The 21081-nt window shown below is 33.8% G+C and overlaps 1 protein-coding gene across 3 annotated transcripts; it reads left to right on the top strand.

Moving 5' to 3' along the window:
- The first annotated feature begins 743 nt into the window (after window positions 1-743).
- LOC121411001 (alpha-N-acetylgalactosaminide alpha-2,6-sialyltransferase 1-like) lies at window positions 744-15449 on the top strand. 3 transcript variants are annotated; one of them, XM_041603458.1, is made up of 8 exons: window positions 744-1003; window positions 4995-5144; window positions 8405-8609; window positions 10981-11158; window positions 12424-12586; window positions 13438-13555; window positions 14495-14646; window positions 15070-15449. In XM_041603458.1, exons 2-8 carry the CDS (start codon window positions 5026-5028, stop codon window positions 15332-15334), a joined length of 1200 nt encoding a protein of 399 aa, XP_041459392.1. In that variant the 5' UTR covers window positions 744-1003; window positions 4995-5025; the 3' UTR covers window positions 15335-15449. The 3 variants fall into 3 exon arrangements, with proteins under 3 accessions (XP_041459392.1, XP_041459391.1, XP_041459390.1); XM_041603457.1 differs by having other exon boundaries at window positions 744-1111; XM_041603456.1 differs by having other exon boundaries at window positions 744-1115.
- Window positions 15450-21081: the final 5632 nt, after the last annotated feature.

Genomic DNA, 21081 nt, shown 5'->3' with positions numbered 1-21081 from the left:
GAGAAAGACAGACAGATGGATAGATAGATGGATAGAGAGATAGATAGAGAATTTGAGAGATAAATAGATGTTAGATAGATAAAGAATGAGAGAAACAGAGAAGATAGACAAATTAACCGATACTGTAGTTTCATAGATACTAGATAGATAAATAGATAGAAGAAAGACAGACAGATGGATAGAGAGAGAGAGAGCTGGAGAATTTGAGAGATAGATAGATGTCAGATAGATCAAGAATGAGAGAGAAGAGCGACAAATTAAGAGATAGATACCGTAGTTACATAGGTAGGTAGAGAGAGAGAAATAGAGAAAGGCAGACAGATGGATGGATAGAGAGAGAGAGAGATAGAGAATTTGAGATAGATAGATGTAAGATAAAGAATGAGAGAGACAGAGAAGATTATTAGATAGATAGATACTGCAGTTACATAGATAGATAGAGATAGAATTTGAGAGAGAGATATATAGACAGATAGAGAGGAAGACAGACATCAGCAAATCGGCAAGGCAAATGATCAAGGCAAACATTCATATAAGCTCAGCTGCATTTGCAACATGCTATGCGGATAACTTCGGTGCGGACTTTGGATCGCGCGCCCAGCTGATAATGTAAACAAACGTAAACGTAGACTCTTCACTAGTCGCTTTTTGGCTACTTTTCCGGAAAATGCCTTCGCCAGGGTGTAAAACGGAAACGCGCGCCCGGCCCCCTCAAAAAATGTGGCCCCTGGCTAGTCTGCAAGCACAAACTCTGTGGCAGTGGCGCAGGATCTGCCGCCCCGGCCGGCCCCGCGGGGGTCGGCGTGGCGTGGCGACTGCTGCCGTGTCGAGCTCCGATGGCGCGGCGCCCGCTCTGTGCTATGTCGCACTTTAAAGACTGGTACCTTAAAATGGCAATGGTAAACAACTCTAGCCCGATCAATCTGGATATCTAACGAGGAGGGGAAGAAGAACTGTTCGTGTAAACTGAATGATCGAGACCTCGACCAGAGACACAAATTTGGTAGGCGCGGCCGTGACTGATATTACCGGTTGTTACTAGCGCTAGCGGGAATCCTTGATAAGCCACAGCAGCAGAGTCAGAGATTCAGTCCCAAATGCGTCATTTTGTGTTAGTAAGCGACATCAAGTTTTTACTCTTTTTTTTAAGTTCTTTTTCTCATTCATTGTTTGAATTCTTCCTTAGTGCCTCCATCCCTGCACTAACGTTAGGTCCTAACTTTTACTCATTAGATCCTAGATCTATCTGATTTTTTCAAAATAAGGTTCATGTTATTTTTTTTTAAATAACAATCGGTCACTCATATTTGTCATTTCTCATTCAATTTCAATGAACTTCAACAAGGTTATGCTTGCTATTCCCTGTGGGGAAATAAGTTTGGCAATGGCTTATTTTCTCTTGTTTTGGGGGACAAATGCTTGGGTTTTTTTTACACTGTCGGTTTCCATTACAACTAGATCTATTCATCATATAACTTTTAAAAAATAATTTTAAGTACTATAGCCTATAGGCACGCATTGTATTACCGGACACTATCATATTTCCGGACGCGCATATTACTGCGTACGAAATCAATTTTGTTCCGTAAGACTTCCGCAGATCAATTTCACAGATCAATTCAAAGAACAAGATTGCAAAAACAAGGCGAAAAAATCAACTTTTACCTTATTTTTCTCTAAAATGACAGAAAACGCTTAAAAATCATATAACATAGTTTTGCATTAACAATTGATCTAATTTCTGAAGGAAATACGGGCCTAATTATTTGCCGAATTTCAATCTCGTCCGCTCCATCGCTCAGATCTTCGACGGCTAGTTCTCAAGCAAGGTACTCAGTAGCCCGGCCGTGCGCGAGGTTTACCGTGATAAGAGCCATTGACGATCGACAGCGCATCGATAGAACTTGATGACTAAGGGTCACGATATGAATGAGCATTAATAGTACTGGAAAGTGCACGCACGATAAAAAAAATGAAATTGGTTAGCAAACACAAATTTATTACAAAGATCTGTTAAGAATCGATATAAGAAAGCAAACAAAAACTTAGAAATTACTCATGATATGATATATCATGAAACAATCACATGCAATTCTTTCTTACATCAATATAATCAAGAATATTTTTACCCATCCGGCGCGCCTCCGGAATTATGATGTAATTTGTCACGCACAAAAATAATTGTTTTTCGCGAAGGGAATGCGGCAAGTGCGGTGCAAAGAAAACGGTTGGAAAATATGAAATAATTTTGTCATATTCATAATTTTCAGAATATTTGGAATAGCAAGTGATAATTTTTCTTGATTGTATTTCCTCTAGTTGTCATTTTTAAAGCACTGAAATAAAGGTGTCCGGCAGTAGGATACACTGCCATACATTTGAAGTCTATTTGTTAATTTTCTGAATAAATTTTTTTAGAGATTGATGATACTGATAGATATAGATAGATATGACTTAAAATTTTACTTTCCACCAAATCAGGCAAGGAATAACAACGTTATGGCATTTTAAAGATTTGCTTTATTCCGGTTCTAGGCACATCTTCATGAATATTCAGTTCAAAAAGAAAGAAAGTGGTGAAATTTACTCAGGGAGGGGGGGTAGCCAGGAGGCTTCTAAAGAGTAGAAATCATTTACTAACGTAAGGTTACTCTCATACGAAGCCAGGTCTTCTATTCTATACATGTGTGTGTACCACCTGAAAAAAAACCTGAAACTTTCGCCCCCGAGATTTCTACTATCTCTCTAAAAGATCTAGCCCTAAATCTTGTACATTGGATACAACTTCATTTCCGACATTTCTACGCTATGGATTTTATTTTTAGACAAGAATTCATTTTAAAAAGTGAGAAAAATATGAAAAGAAGGAAGAGACTTGCCCGATGTTTACGCCGCCATCTTGTTTTCTATTGTTCTTCACCCATGATACGGACGCTTGCATCGCGTATATACCATTTTCAAGCATACATATTCAGCTTTATTATGATCTAAAAGTCATTTGGGCTCAGACAAAAATAAAGTGTGAAAATAGCAGCTTTTGTCAGGTGAAAATAATTATTTTGTAGCATATTTTAGATCAAAATTTTAACCGATATTACAAAATCTTTGAATAAATTTAAACACATGACCTAAAAGAATGATTCTTCTTCTTTGCAATGATACCAGAATCATGAAATTTGATGCACAATTAGATCAGCAATGACCGAATAAAAAGAGGTGTTTTGGTCCGCATCAAGCTCTTTGAATATGCAAAACATCTCAAGTCATGAATATCACTTGGATGAAAGAAGCCACTTTCTTGGGACCTCCCGTCTGACTGTATTTACCCTGTGGCCTTTAATATTCACCCCACTCTCCCCTAATTGGAATTATAAAAAAGGTGGCCTTATTTACCCCACTCCCATATTGCTAGAAGTTCTTTGAAATTCAATAACTTTACTATTTGTTACCAGATTTTGATGAAATTTTCAACATTTTGCTCTGTGAATTTTAGATATAAATATTTTCAGCCCGGAGCATCTCTTTAAATCTTTGTGAATTGTGAAACACCCCCATGTCTTGAAAAGAATTTCATCGCAACATCACAGAAATTTAGGTCAGTCCCAAAGTATAGTTTTCAATTTCCTGACCACAGTCAATCTGAAGACACAGACCCTTATTTAAACTTTGAGAAACTTTGAAAGTGAGGATTTGAGGATATGGAAGTGGTATAGAAAAGGCGTAGACTGTACATTGTATGTATCAATATTTTGGACATTGATTTGTTATACAGTGCATTATCAATAAAAGTTTATACTTTGAAAAGTCCTGGGAATTGAAAAAGCTACAACATGGGGATATTTTTTCACATATTCTTGGGTTTTAGTCTCATTTATCAAATAAAATGAAAAAAATTGGCAGAATGTTAGTATGTTGCACTTGAGTTAGCACTGTCCATTTTTGTAAAGCTCGCAGAAATGCTCATTATTAAATGAAAGCTTATTTGACGCATTTCCAGCATTTTTTTATCTAATGTGTGTTTGCATTTCATATTTAATTTTAATTATTGTTTCTCCACAAATTTTTTTTTCAAGCATGACAAGGATTAATTTGAAGAAAAACAAGCCTAAGCCATTTCACATGAATCACTGTGCTGTGTAAATCTGAGCCCTGTCTTACAAAGAGTTGTGATTGATGCGATCAATTACAACTATGGACAGACAGCAACGTCAACATCTATTATGCATGTTTGTTCAAAATTTTGTAGCTTTGATAGATATCCATGCACAACACATTTTTTTCTTGAAAATTCACTGTGCTTCTCTGTTTACAAAGGACATTGTGCAAATTTCCTGTAGAAATTTTTTTGACACTAATGGTTCTATAGAATTACGACGGGGCCCATATCATCACTATGGCTTTGGTGTGTGTGGGGATGGGGGGAGGGGGGCCATTGCCGTTCGATGGAAGTGTTTTGGGCAAGGAAACATGTTAAACAGGTAAAAGATATCTTCAAATAATTCTTCTCAGCTAATATGAGCTTTATTATTAACATTTACTTTTATCCAAGTAACTACATGTACAGTATTTACAATTTCTGCGCAAATCATTTTTCACAAACTTTGCAAAAGTAAGTGGTGCCCACTGAAGTGGAAAGTTTTTTCAATAGTTATATTGTCATTCCATTAAAGAGACATGTACCAATGTATACATGTGGAAAAGCTCCAAGATATTACGATTATATTATTTGTACGATTATTTCTAAGTGTAAACTTATTTATATGCACTGTAGTAGTAGATGTACATGTAGCTACACTCCATATTCCACCTACAACTCTTCTATTTGGTACTATCATTACACCACTATTGACAAACTTATTGGGAAACTATTGCAAGTGAACTGAGATGGGTTCGAACACAATCATAACCCATTTGCATGTAATTTTAACTTGCTAATAGCCAAGATTTTTTTTCTTATATTTTAAACATTTCATGTATTTTTTGTTCTTTCCTAGATTTTCAATCTGGAATAAAATGTAGGCAGATATGATGCGTTTCCCCAAGAAAGCATTTGTTAAGCTGCTTCCCATTCTTGTTGGGGCTTCAGTAGGCGCTATTGTGTATATTGCCCAGAATAAATCTGATGAACCGTACAAGAGAGACAGGTGGGTACAAAATTATTTTTCTGGCTGTATGTGGGAATACAGCAATAGGCCTGCATGATTTTATACGTTTGGTTTTAGACTATCACAATCTTAATGAATCCCCCCCACCATGGCCAGTCACTTTACATACATCTTCCATTAGGAAGGAAGGGGGGGGGGTCGTTTAATGTTTGAAACTTTTCATTGTGATATGAGTTTTTGATGTCTTTAACAAAATAAAATTCCCATTTGTATTGCGGAAGCTATTATGATTATACCATCTATTTTCAAAGTCTATCTATAAACCCTACATAGCCTGGGGGCCGTTTCATAAAGCTGTTCGTAAGTTAAGTGCGACTTTAAGAACCACTGGTGATCCTTTCTTATATGCGTTTAACCATCGCCAATGAATACATCATTTACCACAAGAAAGGATCACCAGACGTTCTTAAAGTTGCTCTTAACTTACGAACAGTTTTATGAAACACCCACCCGAGCTATTTTGAAATTGCATAGCCGGGGGGGAGCAAAAACAACCCCCCTCCCTTCAATCTCAGCTAAAATCGACAAGCAAAAAAAAAATGGTTCTCAACAAAAAATTTAGGGAGGACTGTCCCCCCACCTCAAATTTAGGGGGGAGGGGGCTGAAAACAGGTCCCCCCCTCCTTTTTTTGCATTACAGATTTATCGTGAAATTATATCGAGGGGCTGTGTTTGCCTCACTCACCCCTTTTGGGTTCAATAGGGTTAAAGTTGCAATATTTGAATATTATGATACAATGGTGATATCATGTATCTCTAGAAGAGGGAAAAATTTCTATAGTTTATTGTGTGAATTTAAGAAAAGAGAACCGGCTGTTTTAGCATTCTTAGAAGGTAAATTGAACCTTGCAATTGATTTTGACTGGAAAGACACATTGAAATTTAAGTTTAAGACATTGAAAAACAATAAAATAAAGCAACTCAACTTCAAAACTGTTCATAGGATTTTACCGTTTAGATACAACTTGTGGAGGTGGAAAATTGTAACAGACAACTTATGTATTTTCTGTAAAACAACAGAATCTTTTGTTCATGTTGTTTTAGAATGCCCAAGTGTAAAGCCTTTCTGGAAACGTATTGTGGATTTGATTAATTTAATGTTTTAAAAAAAAACTTATATTAAATGAAAAATTATTAATAGTTCGTTTTGATTTCACACGTGAAAAAGCAACAGATATAAATACAGTACTTGTGTATGCTCAATATGCAATTTATTTGATGTATTATGATTAATTATTTTCAAGGTAAACCATACAACAGTTATTTTATATGGCATGTGTTTAATATAAAATTCTTTACATCTCGGATGTTGTCTCTAAGACCCAGATGTTATTGAATACATGTTAATTTGGCAATTGAATGAATAAAGAGCCTCTGACACAAGGAAAAAAAAATGATAAAAAATAAGAGGGAAAATACACAGGAGCTAAGTCGATCTAACCTTGAAATGATCCAAAATAGCTCTAGAAACTAAAATAAGTAGCCCTGGAAATCTGCATTCATTGCAATGTGAAAACTTATCCAATATTACAGATTTAGGCAGTGCATTTAAGTTCTGAAAAGGAGCCCTTGTAAATAAAGTAATATTTTTTTTTTGTAGTTGGCAATGTATGTGGATATAGGTTGAATGACCCCCATCATCAAGCACAATTGCTGCACAGCAGTGATGATCATTGCAAATGTTAGGGGTGTGAAGTTATTTTGTGTGTTATTTCGTTATTTTATCATTCTCTTTGTGAATACACATAACATGACATTCATGTTTTTAGCTCATCCGGCCTGAAGGGCAAGATGAGCTTATGCCGTGGCGTGTCGTCTGTCCTCCATCCACAATTTCAAAATGCTACTACTTCGCCATTTCAAGTCCGATTTCAATTCTGTTTGCTTTATATGATAGCACTAGGTGGGGCATTCAAAACAGAATTTTGAAATTCATTAAATATGCTAATTTATGTGCATTTTTCAAAATTCACAAAAAATGCTACTTCTTCTTTATTTGTTGACCAATTTTGATTTTTTTGCTTCCATCTGGTAGAGCTTCATGAGGTTCACCAAATTTCTACACAGAATTCTGAAATTCTGACCAGAACAATTTTTATGCTAATTTATGCATTTTTTAAAAATTCACATAAAATGCTTCTTCTTTATTTGTTGACCGATTTTGGATTTTTTCTTGCATCTGGGAGGGCTTCATGAGGTTCACCAATCATCTACACAGAATTTAGAAATTTTGACCAGAACAATTTTTATGCTAATTTATGCAAAATTAATTTATGCATATTTTTATAAATTCACATGAAATGCTTCTTTATTTGTTGACCGATTTTGATTTTTTTTCTTCCATCTGGTAGAGCTTCATGAGGTTCACCAATCTTGTACACAGAATTTTGAAATTTTGACTAGAACAATTTTTATGCTAATTTATGCGAAATTTATTCAGAAATCACAGAAAATGCCTCTTCTTCTTTATATGTTGACAGATTTTGATATTTCTTCTTCCATCCGGTAGACTTCATGAGGCCCACCAAACTTCTACACAGAATTTTGAAAATTTTCAGTAGAAAATTATTTATGCTAATTTATGCGAAATGTATTCATAAATCACAGAAAATTCCTCTTCTTTATTTGTTGACAGATTTTGATTTTTTTTCTTCCATCTGGTAGAGCTGCATGAGGTTCACCAAACTTGTACACAAAATTTTGAAATTTTGTCTGGAAAATTATTCATTCTAATTTATGCAAAATTTATTCATAAATCACAAAAAATGTTTTTTCTTCTTCATTTGTTCATCAATTTCAGTTTTGTTTGCTTTATATGATAGCTCGAGGTGGTGATACAAAATTTAAACATAGAATTTTGAAACTCATTGAATCTGCTATTTATTCATATATTTTCAAAACTCACAAAAATTGCTTACTTATTTGTTGATTGATTTGGGTTATTTTTGTTCCATCTGAGAGCTACATTAGGTTCACCAAGGTTCTACACAGAGTTAAGAAATTTTGACTAGATAATAATTAATACTTATTCATATGAAATTTATTCATAGATCACCAAAATGCTTCTATGTCATTTCTTCATCAATTTCAATTCTATATCCTCAATTTATGTCACCAATATAATTCACTACAGTGTCAACTGGGCTGAAATTGAAATTGTGTTAAATTGTGTTGCGAGATGCGGGATGAGCTCCACATCATTAATGTGCTAGTTTGTTGTTGAACTGATTCATTTGCAGATTTTCTGGTGATGATTTAGCTGAATCTCATTTAGCTGACTTAGAACATGATGTTTCATTCTTGGGAAAGGAGCATCAATTGGATCATCTCTTCAATGATTTTAAGGAGCAGAGGTCAAGATTACAAAATCTTCACCCTTACATAACCATTGCTCCTAATAACACTGAGCTGTCTTTCAGGATGAATCCAAAATTTAAATTTTCTGTGAGTTCACTCATGTTTTCTTCTTAGAATGGTTATAGTTCATTTGCGTTTCAATGTTTATCATGGTGAATGTTTTTTTTTTTTTTTTTTTCAGTAGACCCAAGAAATATTTTTTTTAAGTATACAAAATATGCAATTTCTTTCATAAAATCATTATGAATATAAAGGCTAACAGTCAAGATCATTGACCCCAAAAAGAATTGGCTTTGAATATAAAAGGAGACTATTAAAAGAAAACAAAAAAAAATCAAATGTAAAGAAAGTAAGAAAAATATTAGTGATACTCAGATGAATGGCATGATGACTTAAGACACAATTTCTTTTATATAAAAAATTGATTATTTTGATTATTTAGATTTGATAATAAAAAAATATCCTTATTTATTAACAGCTACAATAATGATAGTTCCACATGTTCATAGCAGAGTCAACCCATGTTATACACACACTAAAAAGAGGACAAATTGAAATATTTCATATTTCACATGAAGAAATGCAAGAGAAAAGTTGATTTCTTTCCCTTTTTTTGGATAATGCTTCTGATGTCCATGACTGTTTTGTGAAATGTAGCAAAACTGCACAATTCTCTGACATCTAATTTTGATAAATTTTCAGTATAATGCTTATTTGTTTTTAACTGTTTATTCAAATGAACTTTTTCATTGGGGTGGACTTGCCCTTTGATTTGCAACATTTTTAAGAGTTAAATTAAAATTTATTCATTAAGCAATAGTGTAACACAGGGGTTCTCAAACTACGGCCCGTGGGCCGGATCCGGCCCGCAGAGCTTCCCAATCCGGCCGCGAGACTCTGCTGGATTTTTTAAAATCACTTTAAGTCACAATATGTAACATGGCTCAATATGGTTACATTGTGTAGACCTAACCGTAATAAAAGTAATGGCAGTCAAATTAATTGACTTTTAAACAAAGTTTAGTGGACTTTTTCTGTCTGGTCGATCTACTTTCTTATTAGATGACCAGTGCTGTTCTCACCATGTTTGGATCTACATCCAGGTGCGAAAGTGCATTTTCCACAATGAACATTTTTAAAGAACTAACTCATACCGAAGTAGCTTGAGAGGGGCCGCGAAACGGTTTTCAACGTGCGGGGGGGGGGGGCTGGCCATGCAAAAACAAAATCACAATCATATGGTCATTTTTACGTTTTTGTTCATGGTTTTGAACCCCCCCCGCTTCTGCGGCCCCTGCTTGACCAGTGAACATTTGCACCAGTGCCTGCCTTCGTCTGGCAATTGCACCATTTGTGCCAAGGTTCAAGCAACTTGTTGCTGACAGACTGTCAATTTTTCCATATTGAAAGTGATTAGGAGACTGACATCCTTGTTAGAGACTACTATAGACATGCTCTATCATTCATTCTTCTTTGACTTCAAAAAATAATGTTACTTCAAGGACATTATCTGTCTCCCCAATACCAGGTATTTACAGGTACAATCTAGATTCCTTTTAACAAAGTACTACAAATTTGTTATCATTAATATTGACTCTGGCTGTATTTTGAAATCTTTTCTAATTTTGCCTGCGTTCCATATGAAACTGTTATAAATCTGTTGGATTAAATGCTCCCAAAATAAGGGCCATATTGCACAAGAGAGCATCTAGGATCCTGACCACAAGGGTCTTTGCGCTTCGCGCACATTTTTTCTTAGTATCCACTTCACCCAGGCCCTTTTAGGTTTACTTGGTTTCTCATCTGGCCCTTCAAAGAAAAAGTTTGAGAACCCCTGGTGTAACACATTGCACCATTGCCAAATGTACATGTTGCAACTTGTCAATTGCCATCTTCACTTCATTTCTCTTTCCCTCCCTCTCTCTAAATTTGTTATACCAAGTTATATTAAAGGATTTTTTTAAACCTTAGTTGCTAATCAACAATCCCAGACCTTTTATTGGATACATGAATGATGTACATTCTATCATGCCCCAAGCTTGGCTCGATTTAGAGGTCAAATACATTGCTGATAGCACCATTTTAAAAATATCTAAAGGTGTGCCTATTTAGTACTGCACGCTTAATAAATGAAAAGGCCCACAATTGTCATCTTTTATAGGGAGATGATGATTATTTGTTATTCAATAATAACTGCAAATAGGTTATAAGAAATTAGTGAAGCCAGCTAAATTTCTGTGCAAATGAATGAAATTTTCTCCAACAAACATGTCAATTCTTGAGGATATTCATAGAATTTAGAGAATATACAGTGCTTATCACATTAATTTATCATAACATTCTTTTGACCTGGTTTGGATGATATAATTGGCTCTCAAATTATATTTAGTTCCCTGTGAATCGTATGCTAATATTGCTTTAATTGTTCATAATCCATACACTTTCTTCCATCAAACAGTCATGTCCATATTCTCTGCAAGGCAAACTCCAAGAGTCCCAATGGGCTTCCCAGTATTATCACCCAACCATACAGATGACCATGACAGATGACAATATTAACCAGGAAGAATATGAACGCATGAAAACATATCATATGCCGTTTGGATTCCATTATAAAAATGAGCTCACGTTTGATGGTAAGAGTACTTTAACAGATTTATGAAAATTTGCATCATTAGCAGTATAATCATTCACTGAGTTACCATTGTACCAATTTTTCCTTTCCAATCAAAACCCAAGGATCCCATTTAAATTGTCAGTGAATGGTAACCAATCATGTCAGCAAACCGTTTAGGAAATGGTGCTTAAGGTCATGTTTCAGAAGAAATACAGTCAAATCCAGTTCCAAATTTGATTTTTACATGACAACCCATCAGAAGCATGCATTGATGGTGTCGGTGTGTTTTGTTTTCAAGTTGCATTTGAATGAAATTCTTTCTCCATCAGACCCTAGATTCGAAGATTCCATTTGTTTTCGGATCTTCAGAATAATGATATATTTGTATCTAAGTTCGAATATTTTTTTGTTCAATTTGTAACGGAAATTTGGAAAAACTATTTTTCAATTTCCCTTTTTGCACTAGGGATAGCATTTGAATATATCTTTTGTCACACCATTGTTTGTCCCATGAAACTCCAATTTAGCATATCTTATCGAGTTGATTTTTCTGTGCTCAGGTTTGACAACACATAATATTGCATGTTCTTGATGATTGATAATGTCATTCTATCATTCCTCTCCTTGTTTGTATTTGTACTTTGTGCTTATCTAATTTTGAAAAGTGCTTTATGAATTTAGCTTATGATTGAGCATAATACTAAACCAGATTTTCATTTAATATTAGATGAATTTACATAGAATTATTGATATGAATACAGTGCATTTTCATTTATCCTGACATGTACACCCTTTGTGGTCCTTAACCATAAAGATGATTCTATTTAATTTCATCATGTTCAGACAAAGTGACATGATCAATGATCTAGAATTATCGACAACCTGACAGAATATATACATTATAACAATAGACTCCTCAATCCTGTCGATTTCTATGTCAATGATGTCCCACTGCATTACTCTTTTATAGTCGTCCAAAGGCAGCCAGATATCGAGGTCGGACTACATGTATAATCATAATTTTCTTAAAAATCATTATTAATTGTATGTCCAATTCTTAGATCAGGACCAATAATGTGAAAGAGGGCACTTCTGTTGGCAGTATAGTTTTTCTCTTATTTCATTTAATGTGAAATTTTCTGCATCCTTTGACTCGTAAACTCTGACACATTTATTATTTAAATCATAAAATTTGTTTTTAGATGTATTTTGGATGTCAAACAGATAAAATAAAAAGAAATAATGATATAGTTTGATTTTATGGTTTGTTTGTTTTCTCATCAGAGCTCTCAAAAACTTTGAAACAATTTTCTAATGAGGAATCTATATTAGGATTTGGGAGTAATGAAAGACCTCGATGTGTGAGCTGTGCAATCGTAGGAAATGGAGGAATGCTGAACGGATCTGGCATGGGAAAGGAAATTGATAACCATGACATGATTTTCAGGTAAAATAGAAATCATTTAGATATGTAGGCTATTAATGTTCTGCAATAAGTTTGTCATGTGAAGTTGGTACTGGTAGCTTTTACTATATTGGTATAAAAATGATTTGAAATGGTATCACATTATCTAGATACTGTTGGAATCATTGGACATTTCTCCCACTGTTGACTTTTTTAATAAGATAATTCAAATTTCACATATCAATGGTCAGAGTTTATGCATCACTTAAGTGATCTCTACAGGAAGCTTCATGTATAGAATGTGCTCATGGATCACAAACATTTGCAGCCCAATTGAAATCTGGTTGGTTTTACACATTAGTAGCTTCATATAATACCTACCTATGGTCATTTTTGTCCTAATTTTGCTCCAAAAATATCACAACTTGACAAGTGTTTGAAATTTCAGATCCAACATCAGTGACACTTCCATTCAATAATTGAAATCAGAATTACACCGAATGAGTACAAAGAGCAGATAACATTACATATTGATTATCATCATTCACTTCTTACAAATTTTTTAGATTTCACTGACAAACAGACATGAAAGAAGGGCGTGTGAGGCAGTTTCCCCTCATAGAAATGCTCAGAAGCTACTCATTAATTTTGTTTGTGTCACAACAATCCACCTGACTTTTAATCTTTGCAAGGAATGCACATACATACATGTACGCCATTGAAGTTAGCTCTGTTTTGCTCTCCCCAATGCATACTTATGTTTTTGAAAAGTTTATGCACTCTTGCTCCCTCCCCTCTACCCGAAACCCCTGAAATGAATTCATATGGCTAGTGAGGTATGATTGTGAAGAATGAAATTAGGTTTTAAAGAGTGATTGCCTCTTTCCTTTCAGAGTGAATCACTGCATCAGGAGAGGCTATGAACATGATGTTGGTACCCGGACAACTCACTATGTATTCATGGACAGATCCCTCATTCACACACAACAGGCTGATATACCTAAAGACAAGGTATGAGACAATGGATGCCTTGACACATTCTTTGACAATAGTTGTCTATTTTTCATGTGTAACTCAACATGAAAATGAATTGATTCAAAGTGTAATCAGCTTTTATATTCACCTGCCAAATTTAATTCTTATTTGTGTTTATTTTGTTTTTATTTCCATAATGATTAATAAGTTCTAACAACAAACATTTAATTATAAAGGTGCTTATGACACTTTGTATTTGAAAGGGCCCTAATGAAAACCAGAGTTTGTGCAGATTGGGCTAATCTTTATAAAATTTGTGAAATAAGTAAATAAATGAATAAATAAATAAATGAATGAATAAATGAATGAATGAATGGATGGATGGATGGATGGATGCATAGATACATAAATAAATAAATAAATAAATGAAAACATAAATAATGAAATGAATAATAAATAATAACATGCATATGCATGTAGTTATTGATTTGATAAAGCAATTTTCATTCGACCTTGATAGAATTAATTTATGCTAATGGTATTCTCATTCTAAAGTGTCAGAATACAATTTTTGTATTCATTATTTATTGGTGGATAAGATCTGATTCTAGGAATCTATCAAAGCTGTTTGCAATTTGATATATTAAATACCTATTTTATAATCCTTAGTGTTGAATTTGTTTGACCATAATAAAAAGAGGGCTCATTGAAAATTACAGTTGCATGTAATATGATTGTCTAATTAAAACAATGCAGAATGTACTTGATTCTTTTCTCTATATATTTGATTTGATTGGGTTCGATTTGGTTTCAACTCTGTAATGGAATCATTCACATGAAGCCACTTCCTATAGACATATTCATTCATTATTCTTTTGAGACTGTTTAGTTGCTGTGCAGACAGAAAAAAAAAATTGTCAATATTTTTTGTTTGTATGTTGTGTTGTGATCTGATTATCTTCTCTGTTCTGACAGGGTATCAAGTGGATCTTCCTGCCTTGTAGAATAAATGATTATCATTACATCTCAGAAGTTGCCAAAGGAACCAATCCTAAACAGAAGCTGAAAGCTAATGCTGCAGACATCAGGCTCCTGCATCCAGATTTTGTCAGATATATTCACAAAATGTGAGTACTCTTTGAATGGATAATCTATCCTGATATCGGGGGGGGGGGGGCATTTCATGAAACAACTTTTTGTTATAAGCCACTGAAATCCTATCTTATTGGCTCAAAACAAAATTTTAAGTGAAAATCACTGATTATTTGTTTCATGCAATGCTAGGGGGGAGGGTGGAGGTTCACAAGTAACTATGTGGTCCATGACAATGGCGGAGCAAGCAAGTTGTCAAATTAAAGCCGATGAGTTATTTTGTACTGTAGTATTAAGAATCACAAGTATTAATCATGTATTCTTAAAATAGCTTACTTTTGAACTTCAGATATCTTTTTTTAGAAGCACCCTGTATTAGGGATAGATTTTAGCTTTTGGAGTCTAGGTCATACATTTGCACACATTGCAAGAATTTCGTTCTTCATTGATGATTTCAGATGGATGCGGACCAAGTCTTTCCGTCCAAGTACCGGTGCCATGATGTTCATGACTGCTCTCCACAGTGGATGTGATTCTCTTAGTGTGTATGGTATGGGATTCAATGTGAAGTACACAGAACACTACTATGATAAAACATTCAGTGTCTACAAGAATGTCAAAGGAAGCCATGATTTTGCCAGAGAGATCGAGATTATGAAGGAATTGGACAAAGCTGGTGTTATTAAATGGTACAAGAGAGATGTACCTGAATTCCTCTCATAGCAAACTGTTGCTATGATACAGGTCACATGCTAATTATATGCCTTTTTAGTCTTTTCAATTTGAATATTTATGATCTGTCACACTGAAATCCAATTCATGATGAAATACAGGTATTTTGTTTTTGAATGTCAATTTGTTATATTTTCTGCAGATTTATTGTTGAAGAGAAGAATATATGCCATTTGTATGTTTAAATATTGGGAGAAAGATGAAGTACTTTTAAATGTTGATCTATGGGTCATTTCATCACAGTTTGGGGGCAGATGTCCATGGAACAGAGATATCAACCATTTGATTTCATAATGAATATCAATTCAGATTTGGATAAGTTTTTATGTGCCTATGTGAGGTGAGTCTCCTACCATACTAATTCCTCTTTTGATTTGAAAGATACTGATTATGGATTTGTTGTAGTTCAATTTTTTTTAACAATGTTACATGGACACCACATTTTTATATTATCAACAATATACTCTCTGGTCTGATCTTGCAATGCATTATGGTACTTGATTTGTACATCTTAGTGGGACACCAAATTTTACCAGAAGTGAATATTGGCAGATATTTGCTCTGATTATTAGTTCTGGTATATCACCAACATGGCTCCAACCAAATGAAATAACCGATATAACAATATGTATAAATTTTTCATATTTATTACATATTCATTTTCAAACAAAATAAAACTGTACTAATCAACAGAGTTCACATAAAAATATCTACCTCAAAAAATATTATATATGAATTCTCTTTATTTGGGTTATAATGAGAGTGAAGATGATAAATACAAGTAACCCCGAAACGTGAATGGTGTTACAACGCATATCATTGGAAAATATACAGGTACATGTATATTGTATTACATTCAATGTGCTGTATGGTCAATCAATGATAGAATACTGATAATTGCTACAGTAGAGCAATTCCAAAATATGTACGTCTATATGTGGGACCTTAATGAAATTTTCTGTCTCTGATTATTTCTTGTTCTTTTGACAGTCTGTAATCAGTGTAATGTTCTCAAAGGACAGTTACTTAGTTTATGAAGTGAAGAATTGAGAAGAATGGGAGTTGGACGTACAAAAAGGTTGATTATTTTATGGAATTGGCCAGCAGTATCTTGAAGTAACAGTAGTGCTGTTTGCAGTGAATGTTTATTGTCTATGATACAGAATAACATGAAATGAAATATTTTGTTTAGTGACTGAAACACATTAAAAACGAATATATCGAAATAGATCTTAATGGGGAATCCAACTTCTAACTTCCATTTATTAGGAATTTGTGTTTTTCATCATAGCATATTTTCTTCTTGGGATAGTAATCTGAATATGACTTATATATAAATTGTTATAAATACACATTACAAGAAAATTATCTTTTGTCTTTTACCAACATTTGTACAAAGCTGATATTTCATTAAATGCTTGTATTTGTGCAAAGGAGAAATTGCCCCCCCCCCCCCACCATACCACTACATCAAAATGATGTTATATATATAATAAATAATAATGATATTACCTACATTTATATAGTCTAATTGAAATATTGATATAGTGATTACAATTTTTTTAGATTTCATAACCTTATTTTTATTCAGATATCAAACCTTCATCTAGATCCACTTTTCTGATTTTCTATGGACCTATTAACTATTGTAGGCTTTGCTCAAGACCACCCTACTCTCGTCGGCAACGGGTTCAAACAACTCTTGCCATTTGGGTTTTTTCCCCATTATCAACATTACACACGCATATTTGCACAGACATAATGATAAAGGCTAGACAAATGGAATTTGGACAGGTCGGTGGATTTTCTGGAAGATTACAATATATGGTGCTGACTATATAAAAGTACTACATGTAATTATAATTTATGATATGAAAACTTCTGTACCTTTGGCTGTCGTCGACACTGCAAGCTTCTTTTTTTAAGTGCAAGTGCTATTGGAATTGATACAGATTTTATGTTGAAATGTTTATGAATACTCTCATTTATTCAGAGTGCTACCAGTAGATGTGTGTAGATAGCATTGTTACATTTTAAAGATATTGTTCTTAGTATGCACATTATGGAATCAATACTTCACACTACTAGCATTCAAGAGAAAGCTTTGAAATATATGTTTATGTACAGGCAGGATGGCTATGTCTGACATTATACAGTATAAGACAAAAAAAAATCAGCATTCGGTTTCTTGCAATTTGAATACAATTCATTGTGATTTGTTATACATATAGTGCTCATGAAGAAGCCTATATCTGATTGCCCAACCCTTGGGCAGATCTAGGGTTCATAAATCGTTTAAAGCCCCCCAAATCACTACCACATTATCTCATGTTCCTCAAAAGAAAATACCATTACCGATCTAGGGAGTGGCAGCCTAGGTTCTTTTCTTCATTGCCGGATCTTATCTCAATTCAGTTCAACTTCAAGATTCGGCTAATGTTTGAAGTTCCGATAACGGTACTGCCTCCAAGACATGCAGTCTGTTACAGTGTATTTAGATGTAGTGAGAAGTTCTTTGTTTTGTATGATGAGAAATCTAGAAACTCAATTGATTTAGGGAGGTGGAAGTCTCCTCATTTCTCTTATTGGTTTTACACACATGACAAATTGTTTCACTGGTGAACCATTTAAGAGGCCATGTGCCCAGATGTACTCTCATGTCCCTGGTATAACTGATCAGCAATGCATGCATGTTACTCTGTAAATCCCAATTGTGATACTTATAAAATATACTTAAGAATGTAGCCAATGAGATGCACTTTGAATGAGCTATGTGTGGTTGGTTTTATTTTTTTCACTATGCGCCAGATGGCAAAGATGTGCACAGCATAAAGTATAGCATGTATCGAGCAGGATATCTGTTATGCATACAAATCTAGTTCATGATGATATGCCTATATTATGGTTATGTAGACCTGTCAGTGCCAGAGGAAGAGGGATGTACAATGCTTGGTAAATAATGCGCAGCTTTAAGAGTTTGTCAGGTGAGTGGTTGTCCAGGCTTTTCTGGTAGCTACAATATTCAAAATTGAAAAAAAAAATGAATTGATGGCTGCATCACCTCTTTACACAGTGTACTCTCACATGTGCATTATTTGTTTGATAATGAGTATGGTACCAATATCCTGAATGTCAGAGTGCATCTTACTTTATTACGAGTAGTATTGTACATGTATTATGTACTTGAAAATAATAGCAATATGCATGGGGCAAATTATAAAAATGATATTGGACAAATATGATACTTAATTGAATTTTGAAAGAAGATTGGACAATTTCATGAGAAAAAAATATCAATGTTGAAAAATTCCACCCAAATTGCCATCAAGACAATTTAGATGTGCAAAATCTAAAATATGATTTTTTTAAGGAGTGCAATAGTTGTATATAGTTTCATTTACTGTAGTGAATAAGAGTAAGTTAGGTTGCAATAGTTGTTTATAAGATTTTAGAACTTTAATGCCTTGGCTAATGGCCTTCTTCCTAAAGAGAATGTTTGTGCAACCGTAGTTGAGCAGAAAATAGTGGTACATGTATTTTTTCATATTAGATTAGATTAGAATTTAATTTAACATTTATTTCCAAATCATTATTTTCATTATGATATTTTAATGGTACTCACTTCTGTCGATGAAGATCAGCAAGCCTAGACCTGTCATCAATATTGTTGGTTGATGTAGAACTGTTTTGGGACTTTGTGTCGAAATTCTTTATTATTGCAGTGGCATTATTTTCTTTTAGGTGAAATTCCTTTGTGATATTAAGGTTGTTAAAAGAAGCATGAGAATACATAGCAAAGTTTGAGTGATTGCAAAAGTTTAGTAGTTAATTTGTAGAATACAACGATACTTTACCTCAAGCAGTCTTTTTTTTTCAAGACTAAGTAGCCCAAATAACATGGAAAGAGTGAATGTTTGTTATCAGTGACAAAAACAATTTAATAAATTTTATTTGGAGAGAAAATTTTATGCTTTCTTGCATCGGTCACATAATACTATAAGGTGATAGATTAATTATTCCTTCCAAAATTAAAAAAGTTCTTATATTTTATCAGAACTAGCTAAAATCTTCATTTTCCAGTTCCTCTTAGATTTTGTTTTCTTTGCTTATGTTTTTAACTGCCTTTGCTCAATGATGATATGTGTGTATGAAGTACGGTACTTATTTCAGTCCTCATATAGAGGTTGAAACCATAACCATGAACATGATTTTCAACCTCTTTAGTTTGAATTAGACATTCAATTTGAAAGAATGCTATGTCTATATGTCTGCTGTTTATAGACTAAATTTTCATAATGCAGAAGTATAGTATATACTCAGCAACAAAAAGATACATTTTAAGCATTTGTTAAATGCTGTTCTTATATTTACTTGATATTAATAATGTGTACATCTCATGAAGCATTAATTACCTAATGCAGTAATGCCATGGTCACATTTGTTCTACGGCGGCCGTACGGCGAGTCGAAAACAGCCGTTTTAACATTTTTTGTCCAACTACATATAGGTGGTTTGAATCAAAATTGATAAAACGGCTGTTTTCGACTCGCCGTACGGCCGCCGTAGAACAAATGTGACCATGGTATTAAGCTGATAAAAAAAACTCACTTGGAATATAAAATATATTGCAATATTAGAAATAACATTATACTGTTTTAGTAAATTTTACAGTTCATTTAGCAACTCATCTCATTCTACTCACTCCATAAGAGATTAGTTAGTATGAGATTGAAGGTAACATGTTGTGGATAGAAAATAAAAACCCTAAATGCCCATTGCTGTGGTATTTACTCATATAATACCATTTTTAATTAAAAATTGCTTTATTATGTACTTTACTTAATATACAGATTATTTCTTATTCATTTATATGGATTGGTAAATTGTAAAAGGAAGGGATTAAGATCATTCAGTTAAAACTTACTGTAAGTGTAGCTAATCCAGGGATGAGTTTATACTGACCTGAGCCCATATTTTTCTTTTGTCAGACTCAAACTAACCTCTATGGGAGAAACTTTGTTTCATCAGTATTGTGACTCAGAACAACCAACTCCCTCCCTGGTAACTACTAGTACTATGTACACCTTGTATGTGATTGGCCACTGAGCCCTGTTACTAGGATAATTACCATTATAGCAAAACTACCATGATTTCATGCATTCAGCCCTATGCTTTGCAAACATTAATTAGAATCAAGTTTGCTAGGATAATTACCATTATAACAAAGCTACCATGATTTTATGCATTCAGCTCCATGCTTTGCAAACAGTAATTACAATCAATCTTGCTTCACAAGATACATGATCTTATGTAATCAGTGTGTTTAGATGACTTGGATCTTTCAGGTCAAAAACACATTTTATGGGAAAATATGTTGTAATAGATTGAACTTGGTCCATGTGATTAAAACATAACACAAGTTAGAGCCAATCTTACAGTTGGAATTACATAGTAATGTAAGTTAAGTTCCACATTTCTATTACTCCCAATATATAATTTTTTGCATATTCAAGTAAACCAGCTTGACGCCTGGACAGAATTCTAAATGTATGGCCTATTGCCTAATGACATCAAAATCAAAGATTTCTATAGTAAATAAAAAAAGAAAGTCATTTCTTCAGGTGCACTTGAAAATTATGTTAATTTGCAATTGTGCATTATTATTATTATCAATTTTAAGAATGTGAAATTTATTGCAAAACCAAATATTGTTTTTTTTCCTTACATGCATATTCTGT

This window comes from Lytechinus variegatus, chromosome 3 (genome assembly GCF_018143015.1).
Source record: "Lytechinus variegatus isolate NC3 chromosome 3, Lvar_3.0, whole genome shotgun sequence".
In the NCBI taxonomy this organism is placed as follows: Eukaryota; Metazoa; Echinodermata; class Echinoidea; order Temnopleuroida; family Toxopneustidae; genus Lytechinus; species Lytechinus variegatus.
The sequence above is the reverse complement of the archived record's forward strand: the minus strand, read 5'-3'. Positions and strand labels throughout refer to the sequence as shown.

What these genes read in the sequence shown, in the direction of transcription:
- LOC121411001 (XM_041603458.1), top strand. Translation starts at nt 5,026, where the DNA reads ATGATGCGTTTCCCCAAGAAAGCATTTGTTAAGCTGCTTCCCATTCTT. An exon ending in GAACCGTACAAGAGAGACAG is followed by an intron (nt 5,145 to 8,404) that starts GTGGGTACAAAA and finishes ATTCATTTGCAG; the next exon opens with ATTTTCTGGTGATGATTTAG. An exon ending in GTCAGATATATTCACAAAAT is followed by an intron (nt 14,647 to 15,069) that starts GTGAGTACTCTT and finishes TGATGATTTCAG; the next exon opens with ATGGATGCGGACCAAGTCTT.